At 39.2% G+C, this 20429-nt stretch overlaps 1 protein-coding gene, 1 long non-coding RNA gene and 1 pseudogene across 8 annotated transcripts in view; 2 read left to right on the top strand and 1 right to left on the bottom strand.

The window, feature by feature from the left end:
- Nucleotides 1–17602, top strand: part of LOC129529217 (uncharacterized) — a 34514-nt gene extending 16912 nt beyond the window's left edge. Inside the window, exons 2-3 of the long non-coding RNA XR_008674681.2 lie at nucleotides 17205–17381; nucleotides 17522–17602. This is a non-coding gene — a long non-coding RNA (uncharacterized lncRNA). The remainder of the gene's footprint in view (nucleotides 1–17204; nucleotides 17382–17521) is intronic.
- KIZ (kizuna centrosomal protein) overlaps nucleotides 1–20429 on the bottom strand; it is a 120578-nt gene that overhangs the window by 74848 nt on the left and 25301 nt on the right. For all 7 annotated transcript variants that reach the window (XR_002003904.4, XM_004061880.5, XM_019017417.4 and 4 more), the window contains 2 exons: nucleotides 9041–9686; nucleotides 8392–8701 (listed from right to left, as the gene is read on the bottom strand). Coding sequence is in view for 6 of the 7 variants with exons in the window: in XM_004061880.5 (XP_004061928.4) it covers nucleotides 8392–8701; nucleotides 9041–9686 (956 nt within the window). In the remaining variant the exon portion in view is untranslated. The remainder of the gene's footprint in view (nucleotides 1–8391; nucleotides 8702–9040; nucleotides 9687–20429) is intronic.
- On the top strand, nucleotides 1577–5401 carry LOC134757822 (small ribosomal subunit protein uS8-like; annotated as a pseudogene).

Raw genomic sequence — 20429 nt, 5'->3', positions numbered from 1 at the left:
GGAGGTCGAGGCTGCAGTGGGCCATGATCACACCACTGCACTCCAGCCTGGGCAACAGGGTGTGACCCTGTCACAAACAAACAAACAAAATACATTTAAAAAATAAAATTTAAAACTTCTGCTCTGTAAAAGACACTGTTCAAAGGAAAAGACAAACCATAGATTGGGCGAAAATATCTGCAAGACACACTATCCCCCTGATAAAGGACTGATATCCAAAATGTAGAAAGAGCTATTAAAACTCAACAATAAGAAAACTAACAACTAAAATAAAAATGGGTGACAGATCTGAACAGATATCTCATCAAAGAAGATACACAGGTGGCAAATAAGCATATGAAAAGATATTCAACATCATATGTCATTAGAGAACTGCAAATTAAAACAATTGCATACCACTAAACACCTTTTAGAATGGCTAAAATTTTAAAATGACAATACCAAATGCTGACAAGATGTAGAACAAGAACTCTCATTCATTGCTAGTGACAATGCAAAATGGCACAGCCACTTTGGAAGACGACGGTTCAGCAGTTTCTTACAAAGGTAACCATAGACTTACCTATTTAGCCATAGAAAAGAATGAGATCCTGTCATTTACAACAACATAGATGGAACTGGAGGTCATTACGTTAAGTGATATAAGCCAGGCACAGAAAGACAAACTTTGCATGTTCTCATTTATTTGGGGGAGCTAAAAATTAAAACAATTGAACTCATGGAGACAGAGAGTAGAAAGATAGTTACCAGAGGCTGGGAAGTGTAGTGGAGTTCGGGGGCGGAGAGAAGTGGGGATGGTTAATGGATACAAAAAGATAAGTTAGAAAGAACGAATAAGATCTAGTATTTGACGGCCGGGCGTGGTGGCTCACGCCTGTAATCCCAGCACTTTGGGAGGCTGAGGTGGGCAGATCACGAGGTCAGGAGATTGAGATTATCCTGGCTAACACGGTGAAACCCCATCTCTACTAAAAATACAAAAAATTAGCCAGGCATGGTGGCAAGTGCCTGTAGTCCCAGCTACTTGGGAGGCTGAGGCAGGAGAATGGCATGAACCCAGGAGGAGGAGCTTGCAGTGAGCCGAGATCATGCCACTGCACTCCAGCCTGGGGGACAGAGAGAGACTCCATCTCAAAAAAAAAAAAAAAAAGATCTAGTATTTGGTGTTTGATAGCACAAAAGGATGACTATAGTAAATAATAATTTAATTGTACATTTAAAAATAACCAAAAGAGTATAACTGGATTGTTTATAACACAAAGGATAAATGCTTGAGGAGATGGATACCCCATTTGCCATGAAGTGATTATTATACATTACATGCTTGTATTAAAATATTTCATGTACCCTATAAATAGATACATATACCTACTATGTATCTACAAAAATTTAAAATTTAAAAACTAAATAACCCCATACCAAAAACAGACTTACACATGATCCATCAATGACACTCCTTGGTATTTACCCAAATAAGTTGAAAGCTTATGTCCACACAAAAACCTGCACAGAGATATTTATGGCAGCTTTATTCACAATTGGCAAAACCCGGAAGCCACCAAGATGTTCTTCAGTAGGTGAATGGATAAACTCTGGTACATCCAGACAGTGGAGTATTATTCAGTGCTAAAAATAAATAAGCTATGAAGCCATAAAAAGACATGGAATAACCTTAAATATACATTACTAAGTGAAAAAAGCCAACCTGATAATACTACTTGTTACATAATTCCCACTACTTGACATTCTGGAAAAGACAAGACACTAAAAAGATCAGTACTTGCAAGGGGTTCAGGTGGGGTTAAAGGAAGAGGGGTGAGTAGATGGAGCACAGGTCATTTTCAAGTAGAGAAACTATTTCTTTGGGTTGGTTCCAAGTCTTTGCTGTTGTGAATAGTGCCACAACAAACATACGTGTGCATGTGTCTTTATAGCAGCATGATTTATAATCCTTTGGGTATATACCCAGTAATGGGATAGCTGGGTCAAATGGTATTTCTAGTTCTAGATCCCTGAGGAATCACCACACTGACTTCCACAATGGTTGAACTAGTTTACAGTCCCATCAATAGTGTAAAAGTGTTCCTATTTCTCCACATCCTCTCCAGCACCTGTTGTTTCCTGACTTTTTAATGATCGCCATTCTAACTGGTGTGAGATGGTATCTCATTGTGGTTTTGATTTGCATTTCTCTGATGGCCAGTGATGATGAGCATTTTTTCATGTGTTTTTTGGCTGCATAAATGTCTTCTTTTGAGAAGTGTCTGTTCATATCCTTTGCCCACTTTTTGATGGGGTTGTTTGCTTTTTTCTTGTAAATTTGTTGGAGTTCATTGTAGATTCTGGATATTAGCCCTTTGTCAGATGAGTAGGTTGCAAAAATGTTCTCCCATGCTGTAGGTTGCCTGTTCACTCTGATGGTAGTTTCTTTTGCTGTGCAGAAGCTCTTTAATTAGATCCCATTTGTCAATTTTGGCTTTTGTTGCCATTGCTTTTGCTGTTTTAGACATGAAGTCCTTGCCCATGCCTATGGCCTGAATGGTATTGCCTAGGTTTTCTTCTAGGGTTTTTATGGTTTTAGGTCTAACGTTTAAGTCTTTAATCCATCTTGAATTAATTTTTGTATAAGGTGTAAGGAAGGGATCCAGTTTCAGCTTTCTACATATGACTAGCCAGTTTTCCCAGCACCATTTATTAAATAGGGGATCCTTTCCCCATTGCTTGTTTTTGTCAGGTTTGTCAAAGATCAGATGGTTGTAGATATGCAGCATTATTTCTGAGGGCTCTTTTCTGTTCCATTGGTCTATATCTCTGTTTTGGTACCAGTACCATGCTGTTTTGGTTACTGTACCTTATAGTATAGTTTGAAGTCAGGTAGCGTGATGCCTCCAGCACTGTTCTTTTGGCTTAGGATTGACTTGGCGATGCGGGCTCTTTTTTGGTCCCATATGAACTTTAAAGTAGTTTTTTCCAATTCTGTGAAGAAAGTCATTGGTAGCTTGATGGGGATGGCATTGAATCTATAAATTACCTTGGGCAGTATGGCCATTTTCACGATATTGATTCTTCCTACCCATGAGCATGGAATGTTCTTCCATTTGTTTGTATCCTCTTTTATTTCACTGAGCAGTGGTTTGTAGTTCTTCCTGAAGAGGTCCTTCACAACCCTTGTAAGTTGGAACCAACCCAAATGTCCAACAATGATAGACTGGATTAAGAAAATGTGGCACATATACACCATGGAATACTATGCAGCCATAAAAAATGATGAGTTCATGTCCTTTGTAGGGACATGGATGAAACTGCAAACCATCATTCTCAGCAAATTATCACAAGGACAAAAAACCAAACACCGCATGTTCTCACTCATAGGTGCGAATTGAACAATGAGAACACATGGACACAGGAAGGGGAGCATCACACACCGGGGCCTGTTGTGGGATAGTGGAGTGGGGACGGATAGCATTTGGAGATATACCTAATGTTAAATGACGAGTTACTGGGTGAAGCACAACAACATGGCACATGTATACATATGTAACTAACCTGCATGTTGTGCACATGTACCCTAAAACTTAAAGTATAATAAAAAAAGAAACTATTTTTTAATGGTACTTTAAAGGTGGATACATATCATGCATTGATATATAAAACAAAGCAGGCCAGGCGCAGTGGCTCACGTCTGTAATCCCAGCACTTTAAAGGCAGGCAAATCTCCTGAGGTTAGGAGTTCGAGAACAGCCTGGCCAACATGGTAAAACCCCATCTCTATTAAAAATACAAAATTAGTTGGATGTGCTGGCACACGCCTGTAATCCCAGCTACTTGGGAGACTGAGGCATGAGACTAGTTTGCACCCGGGAGGTGGAGGTTGCAGTGAGCCGAGATCGTGCCATTGTACTCCAGGCTGGGCGACAAGAGTGAAACTCCATCTCAAAAAAAAAAAAAAAAAGCGAAACAAACAAAAAACCCACTAGCATGAGAAACTGCTTGTTGCTTAATGCAGATAGCCACAACCACTTCTAGAGTCCCTAGCAGTCTATAATGTTCCACTACTGCTTACCTGAGTGTGAAAATGCACTTGCTCGGATGGTGAAGGTACAAGGGGAGGGGAAGCACAGGTTACCTTGGCTGCTGAATCACTCACTCAGCTACTTTGTTACCATGTGTTCCCACAAGGAACCCTGAACATGTCCAATTCAGCCTGTTCCCAGTCATTATGGGTAGACACTTCTATCCATGCAATCCTTGCTTCCAATTCTTCAACTGAGTTGTATGAATTTTCTTATTGCTGTATCACAAATTGCCACAAATTTATGATTTCATAGTTCCCATGAGACAGGAGTCTGGATCTGGGTTAGTGGGGTCATCTGCTCAAGGTCTCACCAGGCTGAAATTAAGGTGTCTGCTGGAGATGCAGTCTCATCTAAGGCTCAGGGACTTCTTCCACACTCACTGGTTATTGGCAGAATCAATTTCCTTGTGGCTGTAGGACTGAGGCCCTTAGCCCCTAGAGGCTGCATGCCATTTCCTGTCATGTGGTCTTTCCCACAAGATGACAGTTTGCTTCTTCAGGCAAACAAGAGAGTATCTTAGCTGCTTTAAATCTCTCTGGCTTCAGGCTGGGCGTGGTGGCTCACGCCTCTAATCCCAGCACTTTGGGAGGACAAGGTGGGCAAATCACTTGAGGTCAGCAGTTCAAGACCAGCCTGGCCAACATAGTGAAACCGGGTCTCTACTAAAAATACAAAAATTGGCCAGGTGCGGTGGCTCACGCTTGTAATCCCAACACTTTGGGAAGCTGAGGCAGGCAGATCACCTGAGGTAGGGAGTACAAGACCAGCCTGACCAACATGGAGAAACCAAGTCTCTCCAAAAAAAAAAAAAAAAAAAACAAAAGCTCTTTCCGCCATCTTTCCACGCCGCCACAATGGTGTGCATGAATGTCCTGGCAGATGCTCTCAAGAGCATCAACAATGCCGAAAAGACAGGCAAACGCCAGGTGCTTATTAGGCTGTGCTCCAAAGTCATCGTCCGGTTTCTCACTGTGATGATGAAGCATGGTTACACTGGCGAATTTGAAATCATTGATGATGACCACAGAGCTGGGAAAATTGTTGTGAACCTCACAGGCAGGCTAAACAAGTGTTGAGTGATCAGCCCCAGATTTGACGTGCAACTCAAAGACCTGGAAAAATGGCAGAATAATCTGCTTCCATCCCGCCAGTTTGGTTTCATTGTACTGACAACCTCAGCTGGCATCATGCACCACGAAGAAGCAAGACGAAAACATACAGGAGGGAAAATCCTGGGATTCTTTTTCTAGGGATGTAATACATGTATTTACAAATAAAATGCCTCATGGACAAAAAAAAAAAAAAAAAAAAACAAAATACAAAAATTAGCCAGGCATGGCGGCACATGCCTGTAATCCCAGCTACTCAGGAGGCTGAGGCAGGAGAATCGCTTGAACCCAGGAGGCGGAGGTTGCAGTGAGCCGAGGTTGCGCCGTTGCACTCCAGCCTGGGCAACAAGAGCAAAACTCCATCTCAAAACAAAAACAAAAACAAAATTAGCCAGGCCTGATGGTGGGCACCTGTAATCCCAGCTATTTGTAAGGCTGAGGCAGAATAGCTTGAACCCAGGAGGCAAAGGTTACAGCGAGCTGAGGTTATGCCACTGGCTTCAGTAAGGGCCAGTCTCTTTTAAAGTCTCATCTGATTAGGTCAGGTCCACCTTGGATAATTTTCATTTCACTAGCTGAAGGGCAACTGATTTGGGACCTTCATTATATCTGCAAAATCCTTCATCTTTGTCACATGACAGCTTCATCACAGGAGTAAAATCCATCAGACTCCCAGTCCTGCCCACTCTCAAGGCAAGGGGATTACACAGGGCACGGACAACAGGGAGTGGGAATCTCAGGGCCATCTACACTTCTGCCTACCACATGGATGATTAATCCTAATGAACTAATGCTATCACGTTAATCCTCCTAAATCAAGCCTCATCACACTGTCCTTCTCCTAAAATAACCTTCAACAGCTCTAGAAAGCATAGAGTGAACTCTAAATTCATTAACCTGATATTCCAGGCCTTTCTCAACCTCACCCTAGGTGACATTTTGAACCTTAACTCCAAAAGGCCCTCCTCACCCATGGGGTCCTTTGCTCTGCCCCTCCCATGTCCTCTGTGTTCTCGGCTCCGCATTCCTTCTTGCATTTTCCTCCAGACCCTATTTGCTCTTTCCCTCCTCTTTCTCCTTCAAAGCCTATACAGACTTCAAGATGTTGCGCAGATTCTACATTCTGGATCATATGCTCCTATGTGTCCTCCTTTGTCCCATTTATGCATCTTTGCTAATTAAATTCATTCAAGTGATTTTTCTCCAGGCCCCCAACAGACCCTAAAGTCAACTGAAATATTGAACTGTTTAGGTTACAGTGCTAGCTCTATAAATATGATGCTATGCTATGGTCTCAGACCAATAACCCTCAGAGCAAAGGAGAAGAGCTCCAGTTAAACAATAAATTAAGAAAATGTGGGGCCTCAAATGCAGTGGTGATGTCAGCAAGTTAACTAGCATCATTTAAAATCACCTTCAACCTATTCCTGGAGAATATTTTTACCCAGAAAATCAGTAGGCTCAAATCTGATAATACAGACACAGAAACAACCACTGCTGACGGACATTTTCATTCTGGGGGCATTTTATTAAGAGAAATACTCAAAATTCCCCATATGCCCATATTTTCCAATAAATACTGGAAAACCATATGCCAAAACTCCAAGGAGCTTGACTTTATGCCTCCAAGATCATTAAAAAAAAAAAAAAAGTCATTCGAATGGAGACAGAATGAACATTCTTGACTCTTAGAGAAATGTTTAGTAGGAATTCATACACATACTCAATTTTTTTCACCTCAGAAAAAGACTGAGTCCTGGGTAAGTGTATTAGTCCCCTTGTTAGCCTACCAAAGTACTAACTTGTCCACCATGCCATAAAAATAAGCCCATAAACACAAAACTAGAGGTAGATAACATTCTACCTCCAGTAATAAAGTTTCTGATGATGTAATATGTATTACCTGTGCCTCTTTGATGAGAGAAGTATTATTACTAGAAAAATCCATTTGGCTTGCCTCTCCAATAAATCAAATTTCCCAATGACAGGAACCATGTCGGTTCTTCCATCCATAGTGCAAGAATTTTGTACTTGGATATGCTCTTAATAAATATTTCCTGAACATCAGTTTGGATACAATCTATCAATTAAAGCCTATTCATAAACTTCTCACCATAAGTAGACAATGAATGGTAAGAGGCAATATATTAAAAGGTACAATGGTGTTCTAAAGAGAACATATGCCATACAAAAAGGCCCACTTGGCTCTTCACTGCTGCCAGCTTTGTGGAAATGAAAGGGTGACCAGCATTACAGTGTAACAGAAAATTCTGGGGGTGGGGCAGTGGTGTGACATTCAGGCAGACAGGCTGTGGGGTGTTCTGCCCCAGCAGATCCAGTAGACCTACGTGACACCACTCTGCCCCGGCCTTCGTTTCCTCATTTGTAAAAGCTGAGATCTACCTTAGGTTGTTTACTTAGGTTCCTTCCACCCCTAAAAGAGATTTGATGTTATTAATGCCATTTTTCAGCATAAAATCACTTTTCAACAGTTAACAAGTTTTCTACATAGTAGATACACAAGAACTTTCTACAAAGTTTTCTTCTAGCATCTCCAATCAGTAGCACAAAAACATATACAAATTTTTATCAGTCGGATAATATAAGTTCTCAAATGTATAATGCTGATGTTCCCATTTAACATTAGAGATTTCCAATGTTTCCTATTTAGATTCAAAAAAGGAAATCTGGCTTATATATACAATTAGAAGAACTTATTAACTCATATTTAATCAGATGACAAAAATGATAATACGGCAAGGAATATAAGGATTAAGCTAATTAATTAGACATAAAGTTCTCAGACTCTAATGCTGCATTCCTAGTAAGTTTAACTGTCACCTTCTGTGGTACCAAAACTTCAAAACAGATTTATTTTCTGAAAGGCTGGAGAGTAAGGGGTTGGGGAATGACTTATAAGTTAACCAGGGATTATGTGTATATAATTATAAGCTGCAATCACCATGATTCAATGATATTCAAACTTTTAAAGTTTTTTTGTTAAAGAAAGAAGGAAGGGAGGAAGGAAAGAAAGAAGAAAGAAGGACAGAAAGAAAATTAGGTCTTGCCTAAAAGATTACTTATGAGACTTAAGGAATTTACACATTCAAGGCTGAGTGCTCGATAATACATTCCCAGTGGAATGGTCTCTAGAAATGTCTACAATCAAAAACAGAACAGTAGAAAAAAAAAATTGAATGGCTTACTCTCTTGTCGGTGCATTAGTGGAGGATTCCTTTTCTGAATCAGGAGAGCTTAGGGTTTGCAAAATACAATTTTTTTCAGTGGATAGGGCAACTCTTTCTTGCTCAGCATGGATTAATTTTAAGGCCTCTATTCCATCTTCTCCCTCCATCTTGCCACCTGGATTTGGCTGTGGTTCTGGGCCCTCTAAAATCAGATCATCTTCACTTATTGAAATGGTAAGGTCACTGCTGGTGCTCCAACTTTCCTCCTCCTCTTCCTGCATTTTTCTGAAGGGCTTTTGTGACTTTGGTTCCCCGTGAGCAAGATGATCTGCAAGTGGCGACATGAACTGATTACCAATCACTGACTTCAGGAGGAAGCAAGGTAACACACAGCAGAATTACTCATCAGTTAAAAACATGGAGAAGCAACCCACACACAATTCATTACGGAACTTAAAAGCTTAAACATGTTTTCAAATGTTTAAAAAAATCACAGTGGGTTTAAAAATCAGCAAATTCACTCCCATGTACATAAGAGTTCATTAGAATGGAATTTGTTGCAAAGATACTATTTTATGACAAAGAGAGATAATTAGTATATTTTGTCCTTACATAAGATCACTACCACCCAGAAAAATCAGCAACCAAACTCAGCCTCTCATCCCACCTGAAACACCTTCCCAAGGAGAATGCTTCTCTTGAGACCACTTATTTTCAGATTCACAGTATTCTGAAACTGATATCGGAGAGACTGGCGGGCTGGCTCTTTTTTCCTCAACTTCAATATGTTCCCGTGTCAGTATTTCTCCCTCTGATCCCTCTGATCTGCTGGAACTGTCACACTTTAAATCAGTGGTTCTGTTCTCTGGACTTAATGTTTCCCGTAACGGGGAATTGAGTTTAGCAGACTTTTTGCCTTCAGATAAATTACTCTTGCCATGACGTGTGTTACTTCCTATCTCCAAGCAATGAGTTTGTTCCTCCTCAGACAATACACTGGCTGTGACTGGCGTTTTCTCACCAATCTGAAGAGATGCCTTTCCATCTATGTTGTCAGACTTATTTAAGCACTGTGTGTCATTACTAGTTTGTACTACACAGCTGTCTATCACATTACTGCTCTGGGCTGTCTGTCGGTGTGAATGTGGGTCAGGAATTGAAAAGTTCTTTGTGGGCTGGGGAGATTTGTGCTCTGTACTGAAATCTCCCATGCTTGAGATGGCTGACATTTGGCGGCCCATAAAGATTGTTGCTGGTTGATACAATCCTCTTGACATGGCTGTTCCTGAGTTAATCCCCTCCTGCACTGCAACCTGCAACACCAAAAGAGATGTGAGTTAAACATACTGTGTATAAACAATTAGGTGGCTTTTTTTTTTTTTTTCCAGAAATGAAAGGAGGTCAAACAAAGCATGATTATTGAAATCAGCACCTACCATGTATTATTAAACTCATGGCTTCCTACACAATGAATGAGCAAAAAGCAGTAAAGTCCATAGGATTTAATTTTAATAACAATGATAGTTCACAAAACAAATATAGTAAAGAAAGTAAGCCAGGCGTGGTGGCTCACGCCTGTAATCCCAGCACTTTGGGAGGCCAAGGTGGGCAGATCATCTGAGGTCAGGAGTTCGAGACCAGCCTGGCTGACACGGTGAAACCCCGTCTCTGCTAAAAATACAAAAATTAGCCGGGCACGGTGGCAGGTGCCTGTGATCCTAGCTATTCAGGAAGCTGAGGCAGGAGAATCACTTGAACCTGGGAAGCAGAGGCTGCAGTCAGCCGAGATCATGCCACTGCACTCCAGCCTGGAGACTCCATCTCAAAAAAAAGAAAGTATAGAATATGTTTTTGAAAAAAGAAATACATGCTTTGAAAAGACATCATCAGGAAAGTGAAAATATAACCCACATAATGGGAGAAAATATTGTAAATTATGTATCTGATAAGGGTCTAGTACCCAAAATATATAAAGAAGTCATATAACTACATAATAAAAAGACAAACAGCCCTTGAAAGTGGGGAAAGGATTTGGATAGACATTTCTCCAAAGAAGATATATGAATGGCCAATAAACACACAAAATGATGCTTAATATCATTATTCATTAGAGAAACGTAATTCAAAAGCACAATAAGATATCACTTTACCCACTATGATGGCTGTCTTGGTCTGTTCAGGCTGCTATAACAATACCATAAACAGTGCACAAATAACAGAAATTTGTTTCTGATAGTTCTGGAGGCTGGGAAGTCCAAGATCAAGGCAGGCACCAGCAGACTCTGGGTCTGGTAAGGAACTGCTTTCTCTCAGACAGCATCTTTCTGCTGTGTGCTCGCAGGGTGGAAGGGGCAGGCAAATTTCCACGGGCCTCTTTTATAAAGAAACTAATCCCACCCATGAAGGCTCTGCCCCCTTGATTTAATCACTTCCTAAAGTCCTCACCCTCAAAAACCATCACCTTGGGGATTAGAATTTCAATATATGAACTTTGGGGGGGGACACAAATATTGAGCCCATATCAATGGCTATACTAAGAATGATAGGTGTCTTAATTTAGGATTTTTAAGATGGAGAGTATCCCTCCAGTAATTAGGAGAAATATGAGATGGAAATAAAGACATTATCACTTACAGGTTCTGGGGAGTACATGGCATACCTGGAGGCCACACACACAAACGTCAGGGAGTGCAGGCAGAGAGAGAGAGAAAAGGGACCCATGTCCTTACATGGTAGAAGCAGGGGTTGAGGGGAAGGACACATGAGCCAATGTCTTTACTGAGTCCCAGGTGTTATCCAAACAGGTTTCCCACAGGCAGCCTGGGGAGTTTTAACTGGTGAGTTTAAAGCAAGCAGGCATGAGTTCTGGGAGGTTACCCAGTGACTGAGAGGTGGTCACTGTGGCATATGGTCCATGGGGGATGTGAAGGTCAGAAGGGCCTGTCAAGCAGGCTGCATCCAGCTGTCCCATAGGGAAGTGGTCACCAGAGAGCAGCTGTGTAAGGCAGGTTATCTGGACCGACCACACTGAGGAACTGCGAAGGAGGGTGGAACTGCCAACTGTGTCAGGAGTGACTGAGTCCTGCTTCTGGTATGAGAAGGTTCAACTTAGATTTAAAATGGATGCTGAGGCAACATAAAATTATAAGAATTCACTACAACAGGCAATAACGAGTGTAGTCCAGGATGTGGAGAAATTAGAATCATACACTGCTGATGGGAATATAAAACGGTGCACCCACTTTAGAAGAGTTTGGCAGCTCCTGAAAAAGTTAAACAGAGTTACCATCTAACCAGCAATTCCATATCTAGGCAGAAGTATGGAGAGTGAAAACATATGACTACACAAAATCTTGTAAAAGGATGTGCATAGCAACATTATTTATGATAGCCAAAAGTGGAGATAACTCCAATGGCCAACATTAGATGACTAGATAAAATGTTATACATTCATACAAGAGAATAATTTTCAGCCATGAAAAGAAATGAATTACTGATACCTGTTACATCATGGATGAACTTCAAAAATATCATGCTAAATGAGAAGCCAGTCACAAAAGACCATATACTGTAAGATTTCATTTATAGAAAATGTTCAGAATAGGCAATTTTTTAGAGACAGGAAGTAGTTAACTGTTTGCCCCAGGCTGGGGACTGAATGGCTGGGGTGGGTGGTGGGGAGTAGAAGGAATCGGGGGAGGTAAAGAGTGATTCCTAAAGGTATGGGGTTTCTTTTTCAGGAATGAAAGTATGCTCACATTGATTGTGATTATGGCTGCGCAACTCTGAATATAATAAAAACTATAAAGCTATCACAAAAAAAGAAAATGAACAAACGAATAAAAAATCCTTAGAAAAGAAATTAAGTTATGCAGCTAATCTGAGATTAGGAAGAGTTCCCGGCAGTGAGGCTGAGATGGGAGGATTGCTTGAGCCCAGGAACTTGAGACCAGCCTTGGCAACATAGTGAGACTCCATCTCTACAAAATTAAAAATTAAAAAAAATTTTTTTAATTAAAAAATATTTGGGCACCTGTAATCCCAGCTACTCAGGGGACTGAGGCAGGAGAATTGCTTGAACCCGGGAGGCAGAGGTTGCAGTGAGCCGAGATCTTGCCACTGCACTCCAGCCTGGGTGACAAGAGCAAAACTCCATAAAAAAAATAATAATAATAGTAATAATAAACAAATAAACATATATATGTATATATATATATGTATTTTATTAGCTGGGCATGGTGGCACACACCTGTGGTCCCAGCTACTTGGAGACTGAGGCAGGAGAACTGCTTGGGCCCAGGAAGTCAAAGCTGCAGTGAGCTATGATCGCACCACTGCACTCCAGCCTGGGCTACAGAGTGAGGCCCTGTCTCAAAAAAAAATTAGGAAAAGTACATCTCTCCCATCTCTCCCCACAGAGGGAGGAGAAGCAGAAAGATCCAGCAGGATAGAAAAGTATAGAGGAAAAAGGAAGTTCTACCTCCATGATCCTTTAGTCCTCTAGCTGTTCTCCCCAGAGAAAGCAACTCTAAGTTTCTTGCAGAAAGGACCTGGATACACTAGTAGGTATGTGCATAAAGGGTGACATACTTTGCATTATATAATTATAGTTTTTATTATATCCAATTTTAACAGCTGCATATTATCCTATTCTATAGATGTACCATAATTTATGTAAACAGTCTGCTATTGAAGGACATTGGTTTGTTTCCCACCATCTTCCACTCCAAATCATGCTGCAGTGATTATCCCTGAGTGTATGTCTCTCTGCACACAGGCAAGTTTATCAGTAGGATACTTTTCTAGAACTGAAATTGCTGGGTCAAGCCTGCCTGATAGAATACTGTCATTTCACCATCCAAAGAGGCCATTATGTCATTTTAAAGAATTTTCCATTATACCATATGGTTTAAATAGCAAAATGATATTAATCAACATTCTGACTCACCAATATGAATAGTATTCATAATATACTGTGTCTTCTATTCCTTTTGTAATAAAAAAACTGATATATATTACACTGATATAATAACAAAGACAAATTTTAAAACAGGAAAAATTACCTATTACCACTACTGTAATCTAACAACTACTTTCATTTTTCCTGTTATAAAAAAACTAGTTGTGTAAATAGATGGCTCTGAGGGACGGGCTACTATGGAGACTTTAGCAGGGCTAAAAGGGCTGAGGCCTCAGAGTGGCTGTGCAATAGCAGTTACTTGGTGGAGACATGAAGCAAATCAGTGATCAGACTTAGAAGTCTGAGAAGCCTTTAATTTTTCATTTTCAAGACCAGTTTATGAAGTGTTAATGCACCAACACCAGAGCAATGACTAACCCAGTACAGGGAGGACACGGCAGGCCTAAGCACCTTCCTCTTTTGATCCGCTAAAGGCCAAGCCAAAGCACAAAAGAAGGCACATTTCAGATATGAGAAAGACACCTGAAGAGGGCCAAAGGAAGTGCCCCTGAGTTACTGCTCTCAACTAGTAATTCTCAAATGTCTCCAACCCCCTAAGATAGGCAAAACTGAACAACGAATCCAGAGCCAAGAACTGGAGAGAAACAACAGATTGGTAATCTGCACAGTCAGGAAAAGTAGCAGGGAACCATGATGTACTTATAGTAAATGCTTCAGAACTACAGAAAGTGAAAATAAGGCCAATTCAAGAGACAACACTGTTAGCAGAGGTTTATTTCCCAAAAAGAGGAGTATTTACCACTCTCCGTGACAGCAAGTAGTTATTAACTGTTTTGCAATTTTGCCAAGCATTGCCAGACTTCTTGGAATACTGAACTCTGGGTCCTCAACAAACTCTAGTAATATACTAATTAATAAGTACATGGCATGTTAGTGGCCTGTCACAAATTAGCAATTATAAAAAAGTGGCCCTTAATAATGTGTAAAAATAAAAGTCTGTGGACGATGCATCATTCATCCAAGGGCCCAAAAAAGGCAACGTGTACTTGAGGATCTGCTTCAACTCAATAGGAAGGTTCTCTTCCCGCACTATTTCTAGTTGTTGCCAGTATTATTTATAGGAAGCAGTAACTTTTTATTTTGACATAATTTAAACAATTTTTTTTTTATTTATAGAGATGTGGTCTATGTTGCCCAGGGTGGACTCGAACTCCTGGACTCAAGTGACCCTCCTGCCTCAGTCTCCCAAGTAGCTGGGACTGCAGGTGTGCATCAGCATGCGTGGCTTTATTTTTATATAATTTTACACTTACAGAAACATTGCAAAAATAATACAAAACTTTCCCCTAACAGTGTTTAGCCAGATTTACCAAATGTTTACATTTTATCCCATTTATCATTTTCTCTCCCTCTACATATATGTGTTTGTCTCTGTATGTGTGTATACCTAAATATAAGCATATGATTTTTTTCTGAACCATTTGAGGGTAAGTTGGGACACCCTGCCTATCTACCACTAAGCACTTCAGTGAGCATTTCCAAAAGCACAGAGACACGCTCATTCTTGAACACAGTTCATGATCAGAATCAGAAAATTTAACATTGATATAATCTTGTTTTCTATTCCACAACCCATAATCCAATTTTGTCAACTGGGCCAATAATAAGCCAGTAACAAAGTCATTTATTATTATTATCACCAAGTATTATATACTATACATAATTGTTTCTGCTATACTTTCATGCAACTGGCAGCACACTAGGTTTGTTGACACCAGCATCACCACAAACATGTCAGGAATGCATTACACTACAATGTTAAGTCATTAGGCAATAGGAATTTTTTCAGCTCCATTATAACCCTATGTCTAAGACTGGTAACAATGTAATACCATTCTATAAACATTATATTGAATTTTTAAAAATTAAAATTATAACAATCCTGGATTGGGTCCTGGAACAACAAAAAAAGAAGACATTAATGGAAAAACTGGCAATATCTGAATCAAGTCTAGAGTTCAGTTAACAGTAATGTATCTGTGTTGGTTTCCTAGATTTGCCAAGTGTGGCATGGTAATGTAAGACGGTAACAATGGTGGAAACTAGGTGAGGGATCCAAGGGAACACTTTGTACTATCTCTGCAACTTTTCTGCAAATCTAAAATTATTGTAAAATAAAAATGATTTTTAAAAATTATAACCCCCCAGTACTGAGGAAGGTTAGGTGAAATAGAAGCTGTCACACCATTGGTGGCTGAATACATAGGCAGAATCCTCGTAGGAAAGAATCTGGCATCAAAAGTCCTAACCATGCTTATTGCTTTGATTCAGTAATTCTATATGGAAATCCATCATAATAAGGAAATAAAGCTAATAGAAAAAAACAGCTATGTGGACAAAAAAGTTCACATAGAGCATTATTTCAAATCATAAAAAGTTGGAAGCAACTTATGTGACTATAAAATAGGGAAAGGTCATGGAGTCATAAAAATGAGGCAAATAAAGACTATGTCATAACAAAAATACTTAGATATGGTAAATTTTAAAAATTACATACTCAGTATGCTTATACCTATATAAAATAAATCTAAACACAGGAAAAAGTTATTTACCAAAATGTGTTTATATAGAATTATGTCAAGAATATTAACATTGCTATTCTCTTTTCTTTTTTCTGGTTTAATAAATTCAATTTGATTTAAACTTTTGAAAACCATTTTACCGAGATATAATTCACATACCATAAAACTTATCCTTTTAAAAGCATACAATTCAGTGGGTTTTTAGTATATTCGCAGAGTTGTGCGACCATCACCACAATCAATTTTGGAACATTTTTTCATCACTCCAACAAGAAACCCCATACCTTTTAGCGTAACTCCCCATCCTCCCCAGTCAGTCCCCAGCCCTAGGCAGCCATTAATCTACTTTCTGTTTGTAAAAATCCGCTTATTCTGCACATTTTATGAATATGCAAGTGGAATCGTATAATGTGTTGTCTTTTTTGAATGGTTTCTTTCACTTAGCACAATGTTTTCAAGGTTTATCCATTTTGTGGCATTTATCAGTATTTTATTCCTTTTCATGGCTGAATAATATTCTGTTTTAAGGATATACTGTAGTTTGTTTATCTATTCATCAGATGAGAACATGTAAATTGTGTCCACTTTTTGGCTACTATGAATAATGCTGCTATAAACTTTTGTGCACGTTTGGTGTCCAATCTTGTACACAGCAAGCTGCTATGCTTGAATGCTATGCTATGAATGAAACTGTTGCCTCGTATGGTAACTATATGTTTAACTTTCTCAGGAACTACCAAACTGTTTTCCAAAGTGTTTGCACCATTTTACATTCCCACCGGCAATTATATAAACTTTTATAACAAAAAATGAGAAACTTGCAAAAATTAACTGCTGCTCACTATAAGACAATGCTGCATTTGAACTAGCTCCACACTTGCAAAGTAAAATACTGGCTCCAGGGAAATGTAAGCTGAGTTTCTGTAGGCTGGCAGGTTTCCCATTTGCTGAGATCAGGCTCTAAGACAGGTGTCTCTTTTCTTTTTTAAAAGTCTGTCATTTTATTAGCTTAGCAACAGGAAACAGAGTACTCTTTAATCTTAAATTCTGAACATTATTATGTGTCTTCTCAAAGCAGTTTCTGAGCCAGGGAAGCTGAAAACAGAATGCCATGTTTCACATTATTATTGACACAGGAATAATATTAGGAATTCAAAAGTTTTTGAGAGACAGATGTTATTGCCAAAAGCAGCAGCATGTATCAGTATTTAAGGATCTGACATAATGACCAACTTTTCCACACCTTCCTATTACTTTCTGTAGTTGAGTGCTAGAGATAAATCTATAATCCAAGATTTTAGTTCAGTTTTCTTCTCTTCTTTTCACAGTTATTCATCTGCAGTCTTGAAAAATGTTGGGAGTTGTGGGAAGCAATAGCAAAGCACATGAACATGACTGAAAATATTTATTAGTGAACAGAAGATAACTTTTAAAAATCAGGAATTCATCTTTACCGGGGGAAAGAAGAGGAGTGAACATAAGAAGAGATCAACAAGTTTAGAACTGTAATGATGTCTTAATCATTATGAACTACAGTATTTAAAGGCAGACCTTAACCACTAATATACTTTGAAAAAGAAGTTATGCTTCATGTTTTGCAAAATGCTAAGGAAATCTTTATTTTTTCTTCTTCTTATCTTCACAGACAAGGGAATGAGAAGCAGCAAGTTAAATACAGAATGGAAATGAAGCTGTTAGACCAAATTTTCAGCTTTTCACATGGTACAATTATTGTTTTTAATTTCCATGTAAGCAAGTTCTTAAGTCACATTGAGAAGATTTTTAAAAATCCATTAACAATAATTTACATGCAACAATCCTTAAGTTATATGTTTATTACAAAATTATTATACATATTTTACATGATACACGTATCACACACTGAATTGTGTCCAATTCATATGTTGAAGTCCCAATCCCCATTGTGGCTTAAAGGATAGAGCCTTAAAGGAGGTAATGAAGGTTAAATTATGTCATAATGGTGGGACCTTAATCCAATAAAATTGGTGTCCTTATAAGAGGAAGAGATACCAATGATCTCTCAGTTCATGCACACAGAGAAAAGGCACATGAGGACACAGTGAGAAGGCCCCTTCTATGACTCAAGGAGAAAGGCCTCACCAGAAAGCGACCCTGTTGGCACCTTGATCTTGGACTTCCAGCCTCCAGAACTTCAAAAAACACATTTCTGTTGTTTAAGCCACCCAGTTTGTGGTATTTTGTTATGGCAGCCCTAGCAAACTAATACAGTATGCCACTGTGATTTTTAAGTCTTCTTCTTACATGCTGCCACCATGATAAATGTAGTCATCACCAAAATCTCACAACTTAGACCACCGAGAGATATCTCTGGCCATGAAATTCAACAGTTATTGGAACTATCTAAATTTAAGATGTATCTGTTAAATTAGGCTTTAATGGTGTATTCTGTAAATTATCTTGCACAAAATCAATCTTTATGAGTTGTCACCATCAAGTGGTATTACCTCCTATTTCTTCAACTCATAGGTAGTCTCCCTACACCCACACCAACCTCTTCACTATCTTAAATAAGTGGCAAGAATCCAGGATCAAAGTAAGGCTACCCTAGTGGAGAACAACAATGGTAATGATGGTGGTGACGGTGGCATCAAGAGCAGGGAACATTTATCAAGCATGTACGAGGTGACAAGCAGGAGCTAAGAGATTTATATTATGAAAACAATCATTATTATTAGCCCTACTCTTATATGAGACTTAGCCAGGTTGAGCAACTTGTCCATGTTCACAGAGCCAGGATTCAAACTCAGATACCAGGACTCCAATGCAAACCTCTTATGCTACAATATTCAAAACTGAGTCAGTCAAACTCAAATTGCATTACTGAACCACAGCTTTTAAAAACAAACAAACATAAAAATCCCTAATAATGAATCTGAAGCCTGTGCCTAATTTCTAACTTCAAATAACTCAAAATCTGATCTCACTAAAATAGACCCTGAATAGAACTTGTATATGATAAATAAAACCTAGTCTATGTGGGGTAAATGGAAGAGTAAGAGAAAACCAGGTATGAGCTTCAAGAGAAATTCAGCATTCCAAAATAGTGACAGCAGGTAACTTTCACAAAATAAACAGAACACCCCAAAACCACTGTTTCACATCCGTAGGCCTAAGCAATTGTCTTGGTCAAAGTAATACAAAGTTAAGTTATGGTTTTCAAGTAACACTTCCTAAGAGGCTTAACAAATACCTAAAACTGTCAAGGTAACAGCCCTTTCTTTTTATAATACAATTCAATATCCCCTGTATATGCTCCACCATCCCCAAGTAGGGTAACTCAGGATAAAACTCTTAGAGACCTCCATTCACAAAAGAAATATGCAGAACTACATCAGAGGGATAGAAAGGCACCTCCAATTTTCTATAATTCTGAGGGATTTGAGTAAGGACGTAAGCAATTCACACTCCCCCACAATTAAAAGAACAGTCTCAACTACAAGCAGGCTCCTTCTTCCTAAAATGAACTAACCACCTGCTCATCCCTTCTTCATAGGTTTAATTTTTAAAATTGTATAAAAATTATTAAATTATAGAAATGAGACATAAGGCAAAGGGATGTAAAGAACAAGTTACTTATTTTCCGCAGCTCATTGCCTCCCTCTCCCCTCCATGAAGTAACTGAAGCAAACCAGTTAGGATGCCTATTCACACCTTCCTTCAAACCCAGGACAACTAATTCCTTGCTGGTAAGGTTTGGCCACTTGTACAAAGTGAGAGCATGTTGTAAGCAACTCTCCGCAACCTGCTTTGCTCTCTTAATAATATTCCTTGGACACTGCCCAGATCATGAGGAATGTACTGGATTCTGGGCGCCATATGCAGAATACTTGATCATGAGGGTGCTCTCTCTCCCTAGCTCAGCCTCTCCTCTGCAGCTGCTCATTCAGGCTGCTTCTGTGTTTTTGCTGCTACAAATAGTGTTGCAACACACAGACTATATTTTTGCCGTTTTGAACAAAAGATTTTCTTTCTAGGGCACAGATTACCAAAAGTGGGACTGCTGGCACAAAGCATATGTGTGTATTCATCGTGACTGTTACTACCAGATTCTTTTCCAAGAAAGTTCTAGGCACTAACTTTTTTTTTAAGACTGCAGGAAGTATATCTTTTTCTAATAATACAGTATTTCATGGACTATATGAATTCGGAAAGTCTTCTAAAGAACAAGAACTCAATACTCGTTCTCCTATGGAGCTTCTATAAATCGTTTTCTACTATCAAAAGGAGAAAAGAAACAGTGTTTCCCCACAAAATTTATCTTTTTCTTGTTAAATTGACTTATGTTTCTTTTCCCCTTCTCATCCACTTTTTTTCTCTTCCCCCTCATTCCACTACACAATAGGCACCTCTATCTGTGAATACGATTTTCTCACTTGTTAGAGCCTCTGTTACATAATACACTTGCCACAGAATCCTGCCACAGAGAAGAGCAAAGGAAGACAGCTGGCTAGCCAAATGTCCCCACAATGGGTAAGTTTTAAAAATACTGTTTTTCTTTCCTTCTTGACTAT

This window comes from Gorilla gorilla, chromosome 21 (genome assembly GCF_029281585.2).
Source record: "Gorilla gorilla gorilla isolate KB3781 chromosome 21, NHGRI_mGorGor1-v2.1_pri, whole genome shotgun sequence".
Lineage (NCBI taxonomy): Eukaryota > Metazoa > Chordata > Mammalia > Primates > Hominidae > Gorilla > Gorilla gorilla.
The sequence above is the reverse complement of the archived record's forward strand: the minus strand, read 5'-3'. Positions and strand labels throughout refer to the sequence as shown.